This window comes from Sander vitreus, chromosome 10 (assembly GCF_031162955.1).
Source record: "Sander vitreus isolate 19-12246 chromosome 10, sanVit1, whole genome shotgun sequence".
Classification (NCBI taxonomy): Eukaryota; Metazoa; Chordata; class Actinopteri; order Perciformes; family Percidae; genus Sander; species Sander vitreus.
Window position 1 is genome coordinate 32,416,218 of NC_135864.1, and position 18,757 is coordinate 32,434,974.

At 44.7% G+C, this 18,757-nt stretch overlaps 1 protein-coding gene across 1 annotated transcript in view; it reads right to left on the bottom strand.

Moving 5' to 3' along the window:
• Positions 1 to 1,192: 1,192 nt before the first annotated feature.
• gpc3 (glypican 3) overlaps positions 1,193 to 18,757 on the bottom strand; it is a 129,030-nt gene continuing 111,465 nt past the window's right edge. The window contains exons 7-8 of the mRNA XM_078261180.1: positions 18,466 to 18,652; positions 1,193 to 3,874 (exon numbers count right to left, since the gene is read on the bottom strand). Coding sequence (XP_078117306.1) covers positions 3,699 to 3,874; positions 18,466 to 18,652 — 363 coding nt within the window. The 3' untranslated portion in view covers positions 1,193 to 3,698. The remainder of the gene's footprint in view (positions 3,875 to 18,465; positions 18,653 to 18,757) is intronic.

Sequence of the window (18,757 nt, forward strand, 5' to 3'; positions counted from 1 at the left end):
ACTAATAATAGTTTTTCCACTTGAAAAAAAAACAAAACACAAGTCATTCCTCCTAACCAAAACATGCTGCATTTCAGTCACTGTGGCTGCTGTTGGTGTACAAACTGGCATCTGTTGTTTGTACAATGGATCACTCCCTGATTGTTGAAAGCTGTGTAAAGTCTAGGAAGAATCCTCTGGTCTTTGATTATCTGAGGAACTGACACCAAAACCTGACATTTACTGATGATGTGTTAGATGATGATGCAATGGAAAAAGCGTTGACATGACCTCACATCCTCTCCGTTTGACCTGTGAGAAAGAGAAAAAGAAACAACTGAAAGGACCTGAGAATGCATCGGTACATTTGCTGCATTCCAGGCAACACATAACCCATGTTTTCACAACCTTCTACCCGTGAAAGCGCCCTGGAACGGCAGTCAAACCCGTAACTTACTACCCATGAACTCGTACCAGATCGTTGTACTCCCAGTTACAGTTTTTGACGTCACACACACACGTAAACAACAATGGCGACCCCTGTTGATTAACGGTGAGAAATAAAAAATAAATAGACATAAATAGGCAACGTAAAGTAATTCCGCACATTGTAATCAAAACAATACACATACAATTGTGTACTACTACAGGCTATGTTTATTAAATGAAGCCCAAAATATTTCGCTGACTAGAAATCGCTAGTATCAGCTAGCGCTAGCTAATGTCAACGTTAGGTAGCCGCTGGCTAACGCTAGCTAACGCTAGCTGGAAGGGTTTGTCGTGACTTTGCCTGGAACGCTACCAAGTTGTGGCTTGAAGTCGTAACTTACGGGCTAAAAATTGTGTCTGGAACTCAGTTTTTCAGGCTCAGGCTGAAAATCCTGCCTGTGCTGCCATGTAGCGGTTGTAGTACAGGAATGTGCAATGCTACATCCCAGTTTGGTGTGGTCGCAAGTACAACAGACCACACCTGACCACACCCTCCTGTAATGATGGGTATGTAGTCAGGTGTGAAGAGCTTCTCCTCCAGATAGGACATGTGTTGAAATGAGACTTACACAGTGGTAAGATGTGAATCTTTCCTTTTCAAAAGGGCCTGAAAATTCATTTTCTCAATCAGCTTCTTCTCTCTGTGCAAGTGATACATTTACACAAGAACAGTTTAGGTTATTTCACACACATGTAGACACATCAACGAAAAAACACACAACAATAAAACATGTTTAGTTTATTATACATTGTACTTTCCTCATCAACTGAAAGAAAATCAACATATTTCTGGGCATTCATTTTTACCCACCTCTAATCACAGGTCTGATGTCGGCCTGGCTGTTGGACGGGTCATGACAGACATTTCTCATGACAAACACAGCTGTAACTAATACCATTAAAGGTCCAATGTGTAGGTATTTCTCCCATCTAGCGTTGAGATCATATATCAACTCTCTCGCTCCACGCAGTTCAAAGAACGTATTACAGCTACGGTAGCCTTCACGCTTCAAAAAGCCGGTCTCTTACTCTTTTCAATATCCTTTTTCTTTTTCTGGGCGAAGAAGAAGACTCCTGTTCCTGAAATTTGGATTTTGAATACGTGTGGTCCTCCATGTTTCCTTCTTCAAACTTTCCTGGGCCGGGAAGCGAAATTACAAATCCCACTATGGCCACGCCAAGTCCCGCCCTACGAAGCAGCTTGATTGGTTGGGGTTAGGCATTTCACCTTGAGTGGTTAGGATAGCCGATTGGTCAGGGGATAGGACCTGTACAAATCAGGTTACGTTACCTTGCATGGACGCCTGGCCAATAGTAGCTATTGAAGGGCGGGTCTTGGCGTGGCCATAGTGGGAAAAAAAATGTCACGGCTGGGAAGCAACGATACCCATTAGCCGCACCTGTGAGTTTATCACGTGACAGCGAAAACGCGAAAGGTAGAGCAGTATATCCTGTATGTCCCTTACCGGCTAACGTATTTCAAGATGCCGTATTAATATGGAGCATCTACCCCAGTTTATACAAATGCAAATGTAAAATTTCAAACCAATATGAATACTTGTAATTGATGTTGGTGGTAAATATTCATGAAAAAGGACAAGTTTGTGAACGGGCAACACAGATTTTGATAATGAACAACTAAACACATTACACACTGGACCTTTAATTAGGGCTGCATTCTGTTTAGGTGTTCCAGCGCCAGGCGCCCTGGTACTCTGCATACTGGCTCACTGTCACCACTGAATACATCAGAGCCGTCATTATTGTTCCACCTGTGCTTTGTGCTATGTGTCTGTTCAGAATGTACCTCACCTCTCACCCAATGGCGGCTGGGATTGGCTCCAGACCCCACCCCCACAACCCTCAAGTATAAGCGGGTATAGCTAATGATAGATGGATATTCTGGTGTGAGTAAAGTCTACACACTCACAGCTATGAAGTCAGCTGGATGGCAGCAGAAGATACATTTTCAGCGTTTAATTAGTCTTTCCAAACAAGCATCGCACCTCCTCCAGTCTAAACAAGGGAGCTGGAATCCCGTTTTCACCACACGAACCAAACTAAACAAAAAATAATAAATAAATAAAAATTGACATCTGATTTAAACAAAACATAGAACAAATAATTAAATACAAAGGCCAGACTTTGAGAATGCATGAGCTTCATGCAAACCAACATTAAAAAAGTAATTGACACATATTTATATTTCACATTACTCCTCGCTTTACCCACAGTGCTAAAGAATAAGCTAGAAGTTCGCAATGCCTCACAGTCCAATAATTCAGTCCACAAAACATATATTAGTGCGAAATATGCCAACATTTCAAATAAAACAGTTTTGTAAACATGTTATCAACACAGAGAAACATACATCTGTACAGTTATCAGGCTGATTTGGAGATTTAGGCTCTTATGATAGACCTTTTCTTTTTTAATTTATGTGGCTATACTGTTAAAAACAAAATCATCAGCGTTACAAAATAGAGGAAACACTGACAGTGGGAGTGTGAACACTTGAGTTGAGGGAATCAGTCTGAAATAATTTAGCTATCACTAGGACACAAACAATGAGAGAGAAAGAGGGAGATTTAAATAGTAACAGAGCATGTTTAAATAAGGGTTTCACCTCAGCTTCTGGCGATAAGGAGTTCACAACAACTCCTGAGCTGAAGCCAGTCCTGGCAGGAGATCATTCACTCCCATGGAAGAGAGTTGCAAAAGTTTTCTTCTTCTTCCAACATATCTCTGTAGGGCAATAACTTGTTGCAGACTGGGAGCAATTAATAACGCTCTGTGGTGTGTCTGTTCTCTGAGAAGCTCCTCACTTGCAGTTTAATGACGAAGCTGTTTCATGACGAGGGCACCCATCACTTTGTTATACAGAAGTCAGTATGATAGGAGAGAGGAGGTGAGGCAAGAGGGCACAAAAGTTGTAATAACCATAGTGGGAGTGGATCAGAGGGCAAGTTTTTTATTTACACGATGCCATGGGTTTATCTGGTGTGCTTTAAAACGCTTGTAGAGGACATCCAGTGATTTTGAATGAAACAAAACTGAGACAGAAAAAGAGAAATGTAGCATTTTTTGTTCGTGCTAACTTTGTTGAGCCACTGAACTTTACATTAGGAACCAGAACTGAAAACAAAAGTTTGTCCCGTTCCACAGAGTTTGTGTTGAATCCTAGGGGGGGGGGGGGAGAAAAAGGTGATGGGAATGTGTGAGTGCACTGGTCAGTGGTGACGAAGCAGGAGCAGAGCAAGCGTCACCGGGAGCATCTGGACCAGGTAGCCCCTCCACAGCGGAGCCGCCGGCGAGGAGACGCCTCCGACCCCGGCTGTGGCCAAGCCAGGGGTCAGCAGCTGCTCCTGGAAGGTGAAGTCGTCCATTGCCAGGTTATCAGCAAGGTCTGAGAGGGAGGCAGATGGAGACGGAGGTAGATGGACGGGAGATAGCGAGAGGAGGCAAAGAATATAAAAAATATATGAGGCAGGAAAAAGCATGGAGACAATTAGAACAAACACTGTCACAGAAGCTGAAAAACATATGTGGTATGACTGTCCTCCTTTTGCATGATGTCTTACACAGCTGTAAAAACAATGTTACACTGGGAGAATGAGAAACGCACATAGAACCAGATGTCGCATGTTATTGTTGTAGGCGCATGCTGAATCACACAGACACATATTTTACTGAGAGTGAGTGCTGAAATGTGGATTTAAGTGGCGAGATGCTGAATACAAAAAAAAAAGTCTTTATGAGGTCATGTCTCAGAATCTGAAACACACAACCATTTTGACTGATGTATGTCTTCTCTCTGATATAATATAACTTCATTGTTTTAGAAAATGACTGGAAGCAAGGGGGAAACATTGTAAAATGGTCTATATAACCCTTACAAATGTCTAAAATCCCCTTATACATAGAACCAAAAAATGCTGTATGCAGAGAAGTTGGCTTAACACTGCCTCCTGCATCCGGAGACATTGAATCCAATCTCTCCCACATGCAGCTATTAGTTCTTTTTGTGGATAACACTTTTGTTTTCACTGTGTCGTTAATCATACACGGTGTTGCATGACTGCGGTGAGGTTCCCTGGGACTGAGAGAAAACAGTTAAATGACTTCAGCGACGGTGTGGAGAAAATTCCACTGGTGTGTGGGCTCCTGCTCTGTATACCGCGGGTGATATCGTCCACTGCAACCAGCCTATCATCCTTAACTTTCACCTCGTCCCTCCACAACTACTGTAAAGATGCCCTCAAGCTAGGTACTTAACTCATTTGCTGCAATGAGGCTGTTTAACAGTAGACTGTGGGCTGACTGGGAAACGCCCAGGTGTCAGTGGTTTTCACTGTGTAGACATGAGGCACAGGGCCATAAATAAAGCCTTGGTTAGATGAATAAAAGTTTTTAAAAAGTGAACAACTCTTTGAATTCTGCGTTACTCCTCAGTCGCTCCTGTATTTCCCGGTTTTCCTCCCTTCTTCTCCATCTGTTCTGTACTCTGCAGTGACTTCATGGTCACCTGCTGCTCTGCTCGTACTTACTGCTCTGCATCCACAGCTGTTCTCCTACTGACACTGAGCAGAGCTCTTTGTCCCTGTGTGTGTGTGTGTGTGTGTGTGTGTGTGTGTGTGTGTGTGTGTGTGTGTGTGAGACATATTCGGTGCTGCTTTGTCTGGCAGAAAGCTGTGAGGGAGACTGAAATAAGAAGGGCGCGTTATGAGAGCATGCAGGGCTTGAGGATATCAGTAATAAAACAGCTCTATGGGTAGGAACGCCAACTATGAGCTGAGCTGTCCCCTGTCAAGCCAGGGGAGAGCAAGCAAACACACGCACGCACGCACGCACGCACGCACACACACACACACACGTTCATTTCTGACATACCGCTCCCTCACAGTCTTGGTGGCTGTGTGCACATACTGAACACTCTCTCTCTCTCAAACACACACACACACACACACACACACACACACACACACACACACACACACACACACACACACACACACACACACACACACACACACACACACACTGTCACTGAGCTCCTAAAATAACAGATAGCGCCAAATTGAATTAGCTGTCCCATCTGATCTGTGTACTGCTCTACCTAGTGGGAGTGATTCAGTGGGAGGAAGTGGCTGATCTGAAGCATTGTGTGAGCAGAGGGAGCAGCCAGGACTCTGACCTAAGTCCTGCACTCCTTGAGTAGAAACACAGAGAACGGGGCCCTTCCTCCTGAGTCCCTGGTGCCCACAACGCCCCTATACGCTGCCAGGCACCATCTTAAACAGAGGAAGAAGGTAAAATAAATAAAGCTCCAAATGGCATCTCCTATGAATTTCTTTGCAGTTACGACATCATTTGAACAGCTGCCAGTGGACAATTAACTGTTTTTCCTCCTCCTGTGTCCTCTGACATGGCAGTGGGTAGACATTCTTCGGGGCTCTGAAAGAGCGATTTGTCACTGTCGACAGCAGCGCACTGTACTGCCGAGCCAATTAAGCTCAAGGTGCAATTCGATACAGCTTTTATATACACTGTGGATAAGATGGAGGCTGGGGGGTGGGGGGGTTAGGGGGGAGGCATGCGCGTCTGCATTTGTGTGTTTGTGTGCGGATGATTGAGTGGGGTGTGTGCGCCCGTCCCTGTGTGTGTTTGTGAAAAAGCAGGGGGCACTAAGTGGGAGAGCATTGTGTTGGTGAGCTTTACAGCGACAATAATGTGAGTGAAAAAAAATCCCTTAAACCGGGAGGGGAGAGAAAAGGGTCTCTCTTGCTAGTTTAAACACTTCGACATGAGCAGCACCACAGAGGGGCCTTGTTCTGCAGGCTTTAAAAACAACCCAACAGGGACTGAATACTATGCAAACTTAGATCCCCTACAATCCTGCACAGGCCTGGGACTAATAATATCTGCGTATCATTAGTGATGAACACCTGTGCCTGTGTAGCAAAGTATAGACAGAGTAAGAGTGAAAGAGAGGAGACAGAAAAGTAGCTTCTTGGGGCCTTTTTAAGTAGGAGCCAGGACAGTGAACAGGCAGGGACGATTAAGCACATAGATGGATAACTCCTGGCTAAAAATAGAGCCACAATCCCGACTGTGATTAATGTGACCAGTGTGGGCCCTTGTGGCTTTCAGCGGAGCCGAGCCCTCCTCCCGCTCGCCCATTCGAAACCTTCCATTTTGAGACTATCACTCCTCAAATGATGCCACCTTGCTAGCGTACCCCTGCTAGCTTTATTGTGGCCTTATGAGCTCGAGTTACGACCCAGGGGAGAGGTCAACAGTCCACCCATTGATTGGTTGCACTAAAGGCTCTGGACTAAGAATGAGCAGGTAGGTCAGTCACAAGCAGGTCAACAGCCGGGGACGCATTCAGACTTTAACTTTATGTTTTCTTTAGATTCCTCAGGAGAACAGACATAAATCCAGACTGTGGTTTTCAGGGGGAGCGGATGTTTGTTTGGATCCCTCTGACAGGTCAAACAGTGGCTGGAGCGTGAGTGCATGCATGTAAATATATATGTGTGTGTGTTTGTGCAGAGCCGAACAGGGAAAAGAGTGGGGGGTGGGGGGGTGGGGGTAGTGTCTGGAGTTTTTTTTTCAGCAGTGCTCGGTGCCTGAAGCTTGTCGTTTACAGTTGCCAGTTGTCACAACAAGCACACTATGTCGAGAAATTGCAACAGTGTGTGGAAAGCAACATTTTCCAGCACACCACATAACTACAGGTGATGATTACATGACACAGAAAAATATCGACGACGTGCTGTCTCGCATTTTCAGTAGACAAGTTTCTATAATGCTGCTGATTTACTTTTAGAAGTAGGTGCACATCAGTAGCCGGTTGACACGTTATTATAACCCCTCTGGCGAGTGTGTACCTTCATGTTCCAGTACAGTTTATTCAGTACATGTGTGCTATGCACAAAAGCCTTTTTTTGGTCAGATAAGTATGTGGAATGTTAAGTCTCCAAACACAGGTGCTTCTTATGAAACTCGGAGAGATGGTTTAGATTGCCGCTACATTGGCAGACGATGTGTGCACATAACACACCTAAGCTGGTCAAATGTGATCTAGGTTTTAAAGATTCGACAGCTTAAAAGATATGGTTTCCGAGGTAAAGCAAATATTTTATCGCTCGTCTCATCTCTGCGGAGCAAACTACTCCCTTAAATATTACACTCAGCATAATTTAGAAATAGAGTGGCTGGTGTGTGTGCGTGTGTGTGTGACTGCAATCTTTTGTCAGGAGCCGCCCTTACAGCTGCAAAGAAGACAATGGCTCTGTACAAACATGATAGGAGCTGCTGGGTTCATTGATTGGGTCTTATCTTGAGAGTAACAGATACAGCGCTGACCTGTGATTATTGGCTAGTTGGTCACATTCTGTATCTTTGGCTGTTTGTCCAAGAACTTTGCTGATTGATAGCTGAGGAGCAACAGAGGGAGCGGCGCGGGATGCTTCTATCCATGGGCTGGCGGGAATGTGACCGTCTGCCTCCACACCCACAGGCCGACCACAGGGGCGCTTGGAGAGGCTGGGAATGTCGGGCCAAGACAAACGGGACGCCCAGAGGAGGCCCTGCCCCAGGCCTTTGCAACAGCACAGCTCTCTGAGCTGCTCTGGCCTCCCAACCTCCACAACACTCAGTGTTTTTCTAGGCCGAGGGACCCTCCCACGCAGAGGGCAAGAGAGTAAGACAGGGAGGCTGATGCCAAGGAGGACTCAGGACACAAACAGACAATATAGAGTTCCAGTGGTGGAATGTAACTAAGTACATTTACTCAAGTACTGTACCTAAGTACACATTTGAGGTACTTGCACTTTCCTTGAGTCTTTTCTTTTCATGCCACTTTCTACTTTTTACTCCACTACATTCATCTGACAGCTTTAGTTACTTTACAAATTGAGATGTTTGCACACAAAACACATGTAGTTTATAAAAATACCATGCTTCGTTATAAATTAAACTACCCAACAATATACAGGTCTACAAGTACAGCTAAATGGTTAGATGATTATACACTTAGTTGATTGACAGAACTGTTTGGATCGTTTCCAGTTTCTAAAATGTGAGGATTTTTCTGCATTGAGTACTTTTACTTTTAATACTTTAAGTACATTTCCTGATGATCCTGACATACTTTTACTTAAGTAACATTTTCACTGCAGGGCTTTTACTTGTAACAGAGTATATTTTTACAGTGTGGTATTATTACTTTTACTGAAGTAAGGGATCTGAATACTTCTTCCACTACTGTAGAGTTCTAAAAGGAAAGGTAAAATCACAAGTGATTGAATGAGATTAGGAGACTAAAGGAAGTTTAGCAAAACAGGAAACAGAATGAGAACATTGAAGGGGGGAAAGAAAGAAAACAAATGGTGCGGTGAGTCGAAATCTAAGAAACGCCAAAGTGAGTGTGTGGGTTCGCTCTGACAACAAAGAGATACACCAAGCTGTCAAAAGGGGGAAACCAACCCTCTCAGACACTTTCTAAATTGTGGCATTGTAGGACAAACACAAGTCAACACCTATTAATTAACATGGTCAGTGAAAGGAGGTGGTGTCACTGAGGGGATGAACAGCATGCTGCACCCGTTGGCCTCTCCCTGCGCCGTCCAAATTCAATTTACTTAAGTATTCATAGTCTATAAGCTTCCAGTAACAGCTAATATGATTGTAGAAAGGGGAAAGAGAAGGGGCTTGAAGAGCAATAAATGCTTTAAACAGAGACATAAATTTGGAACGAGAATTCCTCGTAGCGCCGGCTCTGTGACGGTGGAGAGTGTGTGAGCGCGTTAGAGGGGTAAAAACCATAACAAATCAAACATACAAAGAGTTGATTCTGTGCTGAGGCCAAGGGGCTCGCCCAGGGTGGGGAGCTGTGCTGCGTACAGAGAAGGCCTGTAACCCCCGGCAGGTTCAGAGGTTGGCAGGGAGCTCCGGCTCAGGGTCTTTCTGGAGAGATGGAACAATGGCGGTTCTTATCAGTGAGGGAGTAGTCTCGGAATTGCCAGACCTTCCTCCACAGCACTGCGGAGGAGAGTCTGGCTAGTCCACACTGCATTCCTGGATGGAAGAAAAACCTGCTCTGGTTTATTGGCGTTTCTTTTAACCAATCACAATTGTCATGGGCGGTGCTAAGCCACGGACTCGATGACGGTGCCTCTTCAAAAAAGCCTCGGGAAGGAACTTGTGGTTACACTTTACTTGAAGGTATCTACATAAGAGTGACATGACACGGTCATGAACAAGTCATAAATGTTTATGGTTTATGGTTAGGGTTAGGGTTCATGTGTCATGACTGTGTCATGACAGTGTCATGTGTTCATGCAACCCAGTCTCACGGAAATTCGTGAAATGGTCATGTTATTTAATGTATTGATTGGTGTACACGGGCACGTTTTTCTCTTTTTTTTTTTCGTGATTGCCAGCACGAAAATGTAAACTAATGTTTTTCAATGGGAAGCATATGTCGTGATCACAGCACGACTACAGTAGCGAGTAGTATGAAATGCCGAAAATCCGCGTAAGGAGGATGGGCCAAACAACACAGGACTTTCACCCAGGAGACCGGGGATCGTGGCCCGCGTGTGGCGTTTTGTTTCCCCGTTGTTGTTTTCCTAATCACAACTGTCACGTTATTTTTTTGTGATCAGTTATTTTTTATTTTCAAAAGACAAGGGCATGACACAATTCAAAGACAGTAATACAAGTAGTATCCACATAGGGAACTTTATCAGGATCATAGTATCCTGGATCCATGAAATAACTGGCCTTTAAAAATAACAACCTGCCTGCCTCTATGGGAATCTAACATAGGGGTGTACTGACTTATGCCCCCTGTATTTTAAGGAAGAACATTTATTTATTCACCATACATTATTCATTCACAAAGGAAATTGGTGTCCTTAAAGATTGGATTTTTCCTCATTTTTTTTAATTAAGGCATTAAGATCAATTTCCAAAAGAAGATTTTTTATTACTCTTTTTAGTCAAATTCAGCATGGGTGTACTCATTTATGCTGTGCACTGTAAATCCACCGGAGTTTAGAACGCTAACACTAAGAAAGTAGAAGGTAACGGGACATCCGGCCGAAAATGAGGGACATCTGGTGGAATTTCCAGAGGCACCTGAACAATCCCGGAAATGAAATGTTGTCGATATAGACTAGTGAGAGAGAGAGAGAGAGAGAGAGAGAGAGAGAGAGAGAGAGACTGACATAGATTAAAAGAGAGAGGTAGGAGTGGTTGCAGTGATGGAATGTAACTAAATACATTTACTCAAGTACTGTGCTTAAGTACAAATTTGAGGTACTTGTACTTTACTATTTTCTTCTTCTACTCCGTTATATTTCAGAGACAAATATTATACTTTTTACTCCACTGCATTAATCTGACAGTTGTAGTTACTTTACAAATTGAGATTTTTGCACACAAAACATGTTTTATTATAAATTAAACTACCCAACAATATTAAACAGTTAGTTGATTGACAGAACTGTTTTGATCGTTACCAGTTTCTAAAATGTGAGGATTCTTCTGCATTCAGTACTTTTACTTTTAATACTTTAAGTACATTTTCATGATGATAGTTACATACTTTTACTTACGTAACATTTTCAATGCAGGACTTTTACCTGTAACAGAGTATTTTTACAGTGTGGTATCAGTAGCCTACTTTTGATTCAGTAAAGGATCTGATTACTTCTTCCACCACTGAGTGGTTGTGCACGGAGCCGAGTTGATGACCGATGGGTCAGCGTTGGAGTTTGGCCTGGGGGACATCCTGGTCAGGGAGGCTCTGAGGGACACATTCTTCGGATACTATCTTTATCTAGTAATAATGAGGGAAGCTGACATCCCACACAGATCTGTTTACATTCTCCTACTCTGGTCCAGCAGTCAGTCCAGTGAGGGAAATGTGGCTGGCACATTGAGACGTATGTTTGTTGTGCAAATGTCCCTGCCAACAAACATAGAGAACTCTCCCTGCATTCCTGTCATGGAGAGGCAGACTAGAAATACAGCCAAGAGTGACAATTTGGCCGGTCTGACTGTACACACACACAGAGCTCCTGTGGAGCACTTTCACTATCTATCGGAGCCCTTTTTAGTGGTTAGCCTGTGGTTTCCTCCAGCAGCTCACAGTCTATCACCAGCAGGACTCCGATGTTCACTGCATCGTTCAGTTACTTTCAAGAATGGGCTGGAAAAAGTGAGCGAGCGCAGGCCCCCGGGGGAGAAAAAGATGGATGGAGGGAGAATTTAGGAGGACCCAGGTGAAAGTAGAGGGTTAACATGCAAACCACCCAAACCCTCAACCGGGCTTTTAAGACATTCCCACAAAATGGCTGCTGTGTGTCACTGCGGTGGCGAGCGGCAGAGCAGCAGGCCTCGAGAATGGTCCCGCTGTGTGCAGAGTGTTTGTGGACTGTGGCTGAGCTGATGGACATGACCCAGGAAAGGGCCTGGAATCAATTTAGTGTGTCCAAAAAGTGCCTGTGAATGTAAATAAAGCTCTTGAGCAAACAAACGCTTTTCCGAGAGGCACACACAAACACAGAAAAATGCATAGGGCTAGAAAATGAATCAAACGCCGATGGGCCCCCCTTCGTGTAGATGATGAGAACCCAGTCGGCTCTGTGTGCTTGTATCCACAGAAATTAAAACCAGGGCTCTTCTTCCTGCCTTCTGGCTAATCTTAAAGGTTTTATCCCTGGATTGATTTGAGAAAGCTCCATGGCGGAAGACCAACAAGGGCCCAATAAGAGGGTAACTTCACCCCCGTGTTCCTCTTCTCCTTTTTTTCCCCTCTCCTCTCCCATCTTCCCCTCCACTGCCACCACACTCAGCCCCATAACTGGGGACACACAGGGCCTTGTGGCTGGCTCCAGTATGAACGAGAGGGAGAAGAGCAGCTCTTACTAGCCAAGCCTGTTTACACAGATGGTGGCAAGCTTCATTATTTTTTGAGAGGAGCGTGGAGGAGGTGGGGAAGGAGGTGGATTGGTTGAATTTACAAAAGGTAGTTTATAAACTCAAGGAGGGCCAGAGGTGGAGAACGGTCAGCCAGAACACTGTGTGTTACACATGATCAGGCTCTCCTCCAACCACACCTCTTCTACCCCACACTTTATTTTTTTTTCATCAATTTAAAAACTTTGCCAGAAATATTATACATCCGTTTAGGAAAACAGTCATTACTTTAAGTTCATCGTCAATCATCGAAAAGATAAACAGATTGTATTTGGCTACAGAAAGATCATTTTGTCAGCCAAGGATGAGAGCAGTCAGCAATCTTTTTTCCAAATCTCTTTTTTGGGAATGAAGGATTTTGATTTGCGTGAGAGGCTGCAGATCGCCTTAAACCGAGCAACAGCATCTGTTCTTTTATCTGTATCTCTTTCATTTCTCTGAAAAATAAATCAAAATAATGCTTCATAGCCACGCCTGAGATCACAGAAACATATTTGGTAAAAATCAGTACATGTCATCACAACCAAAGTCAGTGTTGGAGGCATTTAAAATACTTTTGATTGATAATTTCAATTGGCATAAAATAACAAAACTAAGAGTCTACAATTACGCCGGCATCTCTGTGAGGCTGTACTCAGGCACAGCGGTGTAGCAACATCACAGATCTGTTAGCTCTTTTTATTCTATATATTTAGACGATTTAATCCTGATGGAGATAGGCCTCAAACAGTGATACTTTGGCTACGTCTGCATGTTTTTGTGCCTCAGTATCATCCGGCTCTGCTTGCTGTTGACAGGGGCGGGTCTAGAGGGGGGGTCCTCCCTGAAATATGATTGCCCCCCCCCCCCATAAAAATAAAATAAATAAATCTATTGGGCTAGAGTGCTAACCTGACTCCACCAGCATGCTCTGCATGTCCATTTGGGAACTTTCCGTTGGAGAACTTTTGGAAAGGGGCGAAAATCCTGGTAAGCTGATTGGACAAACCATCTGTCTATCACTAACCTGACTAACCTGACACTACCAGATAGTTATAGCCGTTTTTTGCTCTTCTTTCAACGAAGGAATACTTTCGAATTTGGATAAAACTTGCGCGATAGCTACGCTCATCTCATCCGTGGAAGCAGCCATGTTGTTTAGACTGAACAGTCGCTTCTCGTTGCGTCACACCTAAACCCGCCTCAAAGCCAACGCTGATTGGTCGGTCGTTTGGCGAACGGCTCCAAATTTTCTCTGTCTCAAGATGCCAGACTGATCTGCGAGTGGAAAACTGGAGCTCGCCAGATCAGGACGGTCTCACGAGGCTACTAGAGTGCTGTCAATCTGAGAAATTCAACTTGCTGTTGAAAACCACATAGATAGAGGACTCAGGCCATGTGGGCACCCAGATTCCTCCTCCATCCAAACACCTGCACTCCTCCTCGCACATCTGCTCATCGTCTGAGCCTGTTTTCTTCTGTGTCACGCTAACCTGTAGGACCCTCTACCTGGCAACCACATGTGGACAACTCTATATTACTGGAAGCACATTCATGCGCGCAGTAGCTCATATAATCAGCTCTATGAAACTATATGGAGCTTAAAGTAGGAGGAAGTATATATGGCGGTGGCATCCAGAGCTGCCAGAGCTAATGTCAACAGTGTCTGGATTACGGCTTATTTGATGAAGACATGTGGCAAACACTACTGTGGAGGACCGGCGCCGTGTGACTCACCGATCAGGTGCCGGGGGTCAGGGGGTCGCAGCTGCAGTTAATTAACATACCAGCTTCTCGTATTGGCGGCACGTTCGACCCGCATACATACCGTAGTAAAGAATGTTTAGGTTTCCCAGTGTATCAACCTTTAGAGTTATCAATGGTGTTTTTGTCTCTTTCTGTACTTTCCCCGCATTCTTTCATCACCTTCTTCTTTCTTTTTACTCGACCTTTGTTCCAGTCACAAAATTTGTAGCAGGCCTGAAAGGTGAGCCCAGCCCGGCCTCTCACCGTAAGCCGCGTGTTTCACATTACAGGAATATTTCCACTTTTGTATTTTGCTAACGGCTGGCGCTGATAAAATGCTCAAGAGCTTCCAAAGGTACGGCTTTCCTTCGGGGTGCTTACAGTGACCGAATGTCTGAGTAACAGGAACATAACAAGAGGCCTATTCACGCGGCTCCTGCGGAGCACGGCAAGGTACAGCACACAGCAAAGGCCCAGTTCAGCCCAGCTCAGCAAGAAAACACACAAGGCTGGGTTACTGGGCTGCTGGGCTGCTGGGCCGTGGCAGAGCCCACCAACTGTTGGCTTTCAGACTACTCAATGTTTCCAAACTGCATGGAAAAACCCATTTTAACAAGTTATTTAGTCTAGCAGTTAGCGTTAGACTCTTAAATAGCCCTTTTTATAAGTGGTTTAGAATTGAGTGGTCAACTCCTGTTATAAAAAAAAGCATTTCTGTGGATTATTCCCACGTTTTCTAAATGTGATTTATTTTGTTTCCAGAACTAACTTGAGTCGAGAAACATTACCTTAAATCTAGTGGAATGATTTCCTATATTTCACTGTGTTGTCTTACAAAACTTCAAGAGCTGAAACTCAGTGGCATTTTATACAATAAAAGACTTGGTATTCTGAAAACATTGCAGTAGAAATGTGAAGTGACAGTGGACAGTGAGGTGAGTACGAGGGAATGAAGAGAGGCTTTGAGCAGATTTTATGGAGGTTCTTTGTTACAGTCAGAGACCAGGTGTGCATGAAAGCATTGAAACAGGTGAGCCCTCACCATGAGCGACAGACAGTCATACGGTACGACATTACAGGATTTAAAAAAAAAAACTACACACACAGACACCCATACACACACATTACTGCATGTGTATTCACATACACATTTTGGGATTATACTGGCAAACTATTTTCTTTTTCATTCTTACAATTTCCTTCGTCTTAATGCAACACATATTTTATGACTTTAATATGTAACTACATAATGTTGATTGTGTAATAAAGTCACACTGCTGAAAATATGTGCTATCACACAAAAGTATACTTAAAGTGAGACTATGTCACTTTTGAAAGAATAAAACATAAAACAATCCCTTTTTCAGTTCAATACACTTTACCTTGCTGATACCAGTAGCTTTTGGTGGCTAATGTTAGCTAACTTCATGTAGATATTACTGCATTAATAACATTGCTGAGCCAGTTAGCTGACTTTATGACTTTTGAAATTGTGCATTGTCACGTCCTAATCATTTCCTATTAGCCGCCAGGCTGAGGTGGGTGGGGCTTACCTCCATCACAAAGTTTACAAAGCGGAAGTAAAGCACGATATGAGTGACTGACGAGAGTCCGAGAGAAGAGGATGTGTTTTCTAATTTGTTGTGACATCTTCCCATCAAGTTGTGTTAAAGGAACACGCCAACTTATTGGGACTTTGTCTTATTCACCGTATAAGACAACAGAGAGTAACAACGGTGCTTTTCAGGTGTTGCGCTAATCACTCCACCCAAGAAGCAGTGCTTCGCCTTCTGAGAATATAGTTCCCAGTTTGTATACGGTTAGAAGATGGCTGCGTCTCATGTGACCTTGTTATTTGTACACGCTGTGACTATACAAATCACAACATGTAAATAGGAACATGTTGGCGTTATGTCACTTATTGGGAGCAGTAGGCTAGATGGAGCCGGTTACCTCCAGGATCTGTGCTAAGCTAGGCTAGATGGAGCCGGTACCTCCAGGATCTGTGCTAAGCTAGGCTAGCGGTGGGTGCGTCAGACAGAGTTACGACACGCACGGAGATGAGAAGGGTATGTATGGACTTATCTAACTCTGGGGGAGACGGGGAATAAGACAAAGTCCCAATAAGTCGGCGTGTTCCTTTAATGTTTTGTCCGCGCCTTGAATGTCTAAAAATGAAGTATCAATGGAGTGTTGGGGCTGATTGAAGGACCGGCGCCGGCTACGACAAAGGTAGGCCTCTCTTCCTTACCTTCAGTCTGGCGGACTAACTAGCGTTAGTTTCTGTAATTTCAAATGCACGACTAAAGAAGACAAAACGATAGTAATACGTTTCCCCAGGCCTGTGGTTAGGCCGTGACAGCATGCAGTAAATATAATTGACTAAAGACAAATCATTTCATCATCTGACCATCAGTGTTTTTTTTTACCCTATCACGTGTGTGAAGTTGTAATTGATTATAGCTGGTATGATGGTGTTCTGCAAAACCAACACTTTAAAGCCAAACACCAGAATAATACAGATCACCCACCACTCAAATTAAACAGCTGCAGCCTTAAATTATTTGGAAATTTAAGCTGTTCATTTAAGTTTTATTAACATTTTTTTATTAGACTAATTGAATTGACACCAGAGAGGTCAGTGAGTGATCTGTCTGGTGTGGGAGCTGTAACCAGTCCAGTGCCTGGCTGTTAGTCTGGCTTCGGAGGGGTGAGGGTGGTGTAGGGTGGGGGGGTTGGTCCCTGTCCTGGAATAGCTCCCCTGGTCTGGAATGCTCTGGGGAATGTGCGGCGTGCGGTTTGATTGGTCGGGAAGTGAACTGTGTGTGTGTGTATGTGTGTGTGTGTGTGTGTGTGTGTGTTGTGGGTGAGCAACATTAATGATCAAAAGGTTATGGAATCTGTGTAGAGAATGAGCAAGGACAGATCAATCATTACGCACGTTTGGGAACATCCTCTGTGTGGTCAGCAGGTTGACAGCCGGCCATGTTGCCCGCCTCGGTCCTGTCTGCACCTTGTTGTTGTGACTTCTGTCACCTTTTTCTTGCCTCCTGTGTGCGGGCGCACGTGTGTGTGTGTGTGCACGCGCGAGTGTGCGTGTTACGCCGTCGCTCCACTCCAGGCTTTGTGAAACCAGATCTGCCTCGTCTATCTCAGAGCAGCATAGCACAGACAGGCAGCCCATTAGGCCTCATGCTCTGCAGGTTGACCTTTGATCCCCCAGTCCCCTGTTTGACCAAAATGGGCTGAGCAGCCGTGCCAGGTCAGCGGTTTGCTGGGTCATCACAGGCTATCAGCAGCTATCTGTGTATCCGCCAATGAGCAGGGACTCTTCAAGGTCTGCAAACTTTACTGGCTCACATACAAACAGGCATATATGAGCCTGCAGACTCACACACATACACATACACACTAAAGATGGAGGTCAGACCATGAAGGGTGCTTTAATTTCCCACTGTGTCAACCTTCAGCAGCTTGTGAGCCAGAGGAGACAGTATAATGACTCAGTGTATCGAAGCAGAACTGTTCAGTCAGGCTAACAGGAGCGTGTAAGCGAGGGCATCGGACTCTCACGGCCCAGCCTGCTGGAAGTGATGGCCCTGCAGGATTCCTGTGTTAACCTCGGGTTCCTGCTCTCGCTCCCTGCCCGGCGAACCCAAATCCCTGCCACAACATCCCCGACAGGAGGACTACTCCCTCTGCTGTGTTTGCTCAGCTGCGCTGGCTTTGTGTCGGCGTATCAAACCCCCTTGTTCCTGCTCCCTGGCTGTTTTCTCCCTCTTTTTCTGTTTGGTTTCTTTTCTTCCGACAGTTTGTAGCTTCATTTATTCTTTGTTTGGCTTTCGGAGAGCACGTCTGACGTTTCCAAGGGATTGACGGCTGGGAGTTCAAGAGGCTGAGGTGAGGCGGCTACCTGAGGAAGTCTCACGTCTTCTGCTGCATAATGTCACAGTGGTGTCAACATGTACAGTAGTCATGTAAACACCTCTCTGCTGTGCCCACTGCCTGTGTTTGGACTGTGAGCACTCTGACTCACTGCAGACAGAGCCAAACCTATTCATGCACTTACCAGTTGAAAAGTAAATAGCTCCAATTTAGTAAGCAGGCTTAATAACTTAATGGCTTTTTGCGCAACCTTTTTTCACAGCCCGTCACATCAAGTAAATGCAATTTAAGGTGATTTTTAAGTGATCAATGTGGACGCAGTGCCTCATTTGAAACCACACAAGTTACAGTTAAAGTCAATTTTGGGATCCAGTTTGAATACATGCGTCTAACCTGCAAAGATGCGTAACCGTTTGCGTCTTGGTGGCGGCCCCAGCCCTGACACGCCGGAGCACTCGTCTTCATCGTCACAGTCACCGCTCTCGAATCCCTCATCCCCCTCATCGCTCCACCCGTCCCCTCCGCCTCCACGCGACCGGGCTCTCCAGCGTTTCTCAGATACCGTTACCAACCGCAGCAACTGTGGGACAAACAGGAAGAGGTTAAAAGGTAATGATGCAAACCGCCCTCACCCTATTTTCATGAATCATTCTGTGGCCGGAATGTGCCGGTGCATTAATGGTTC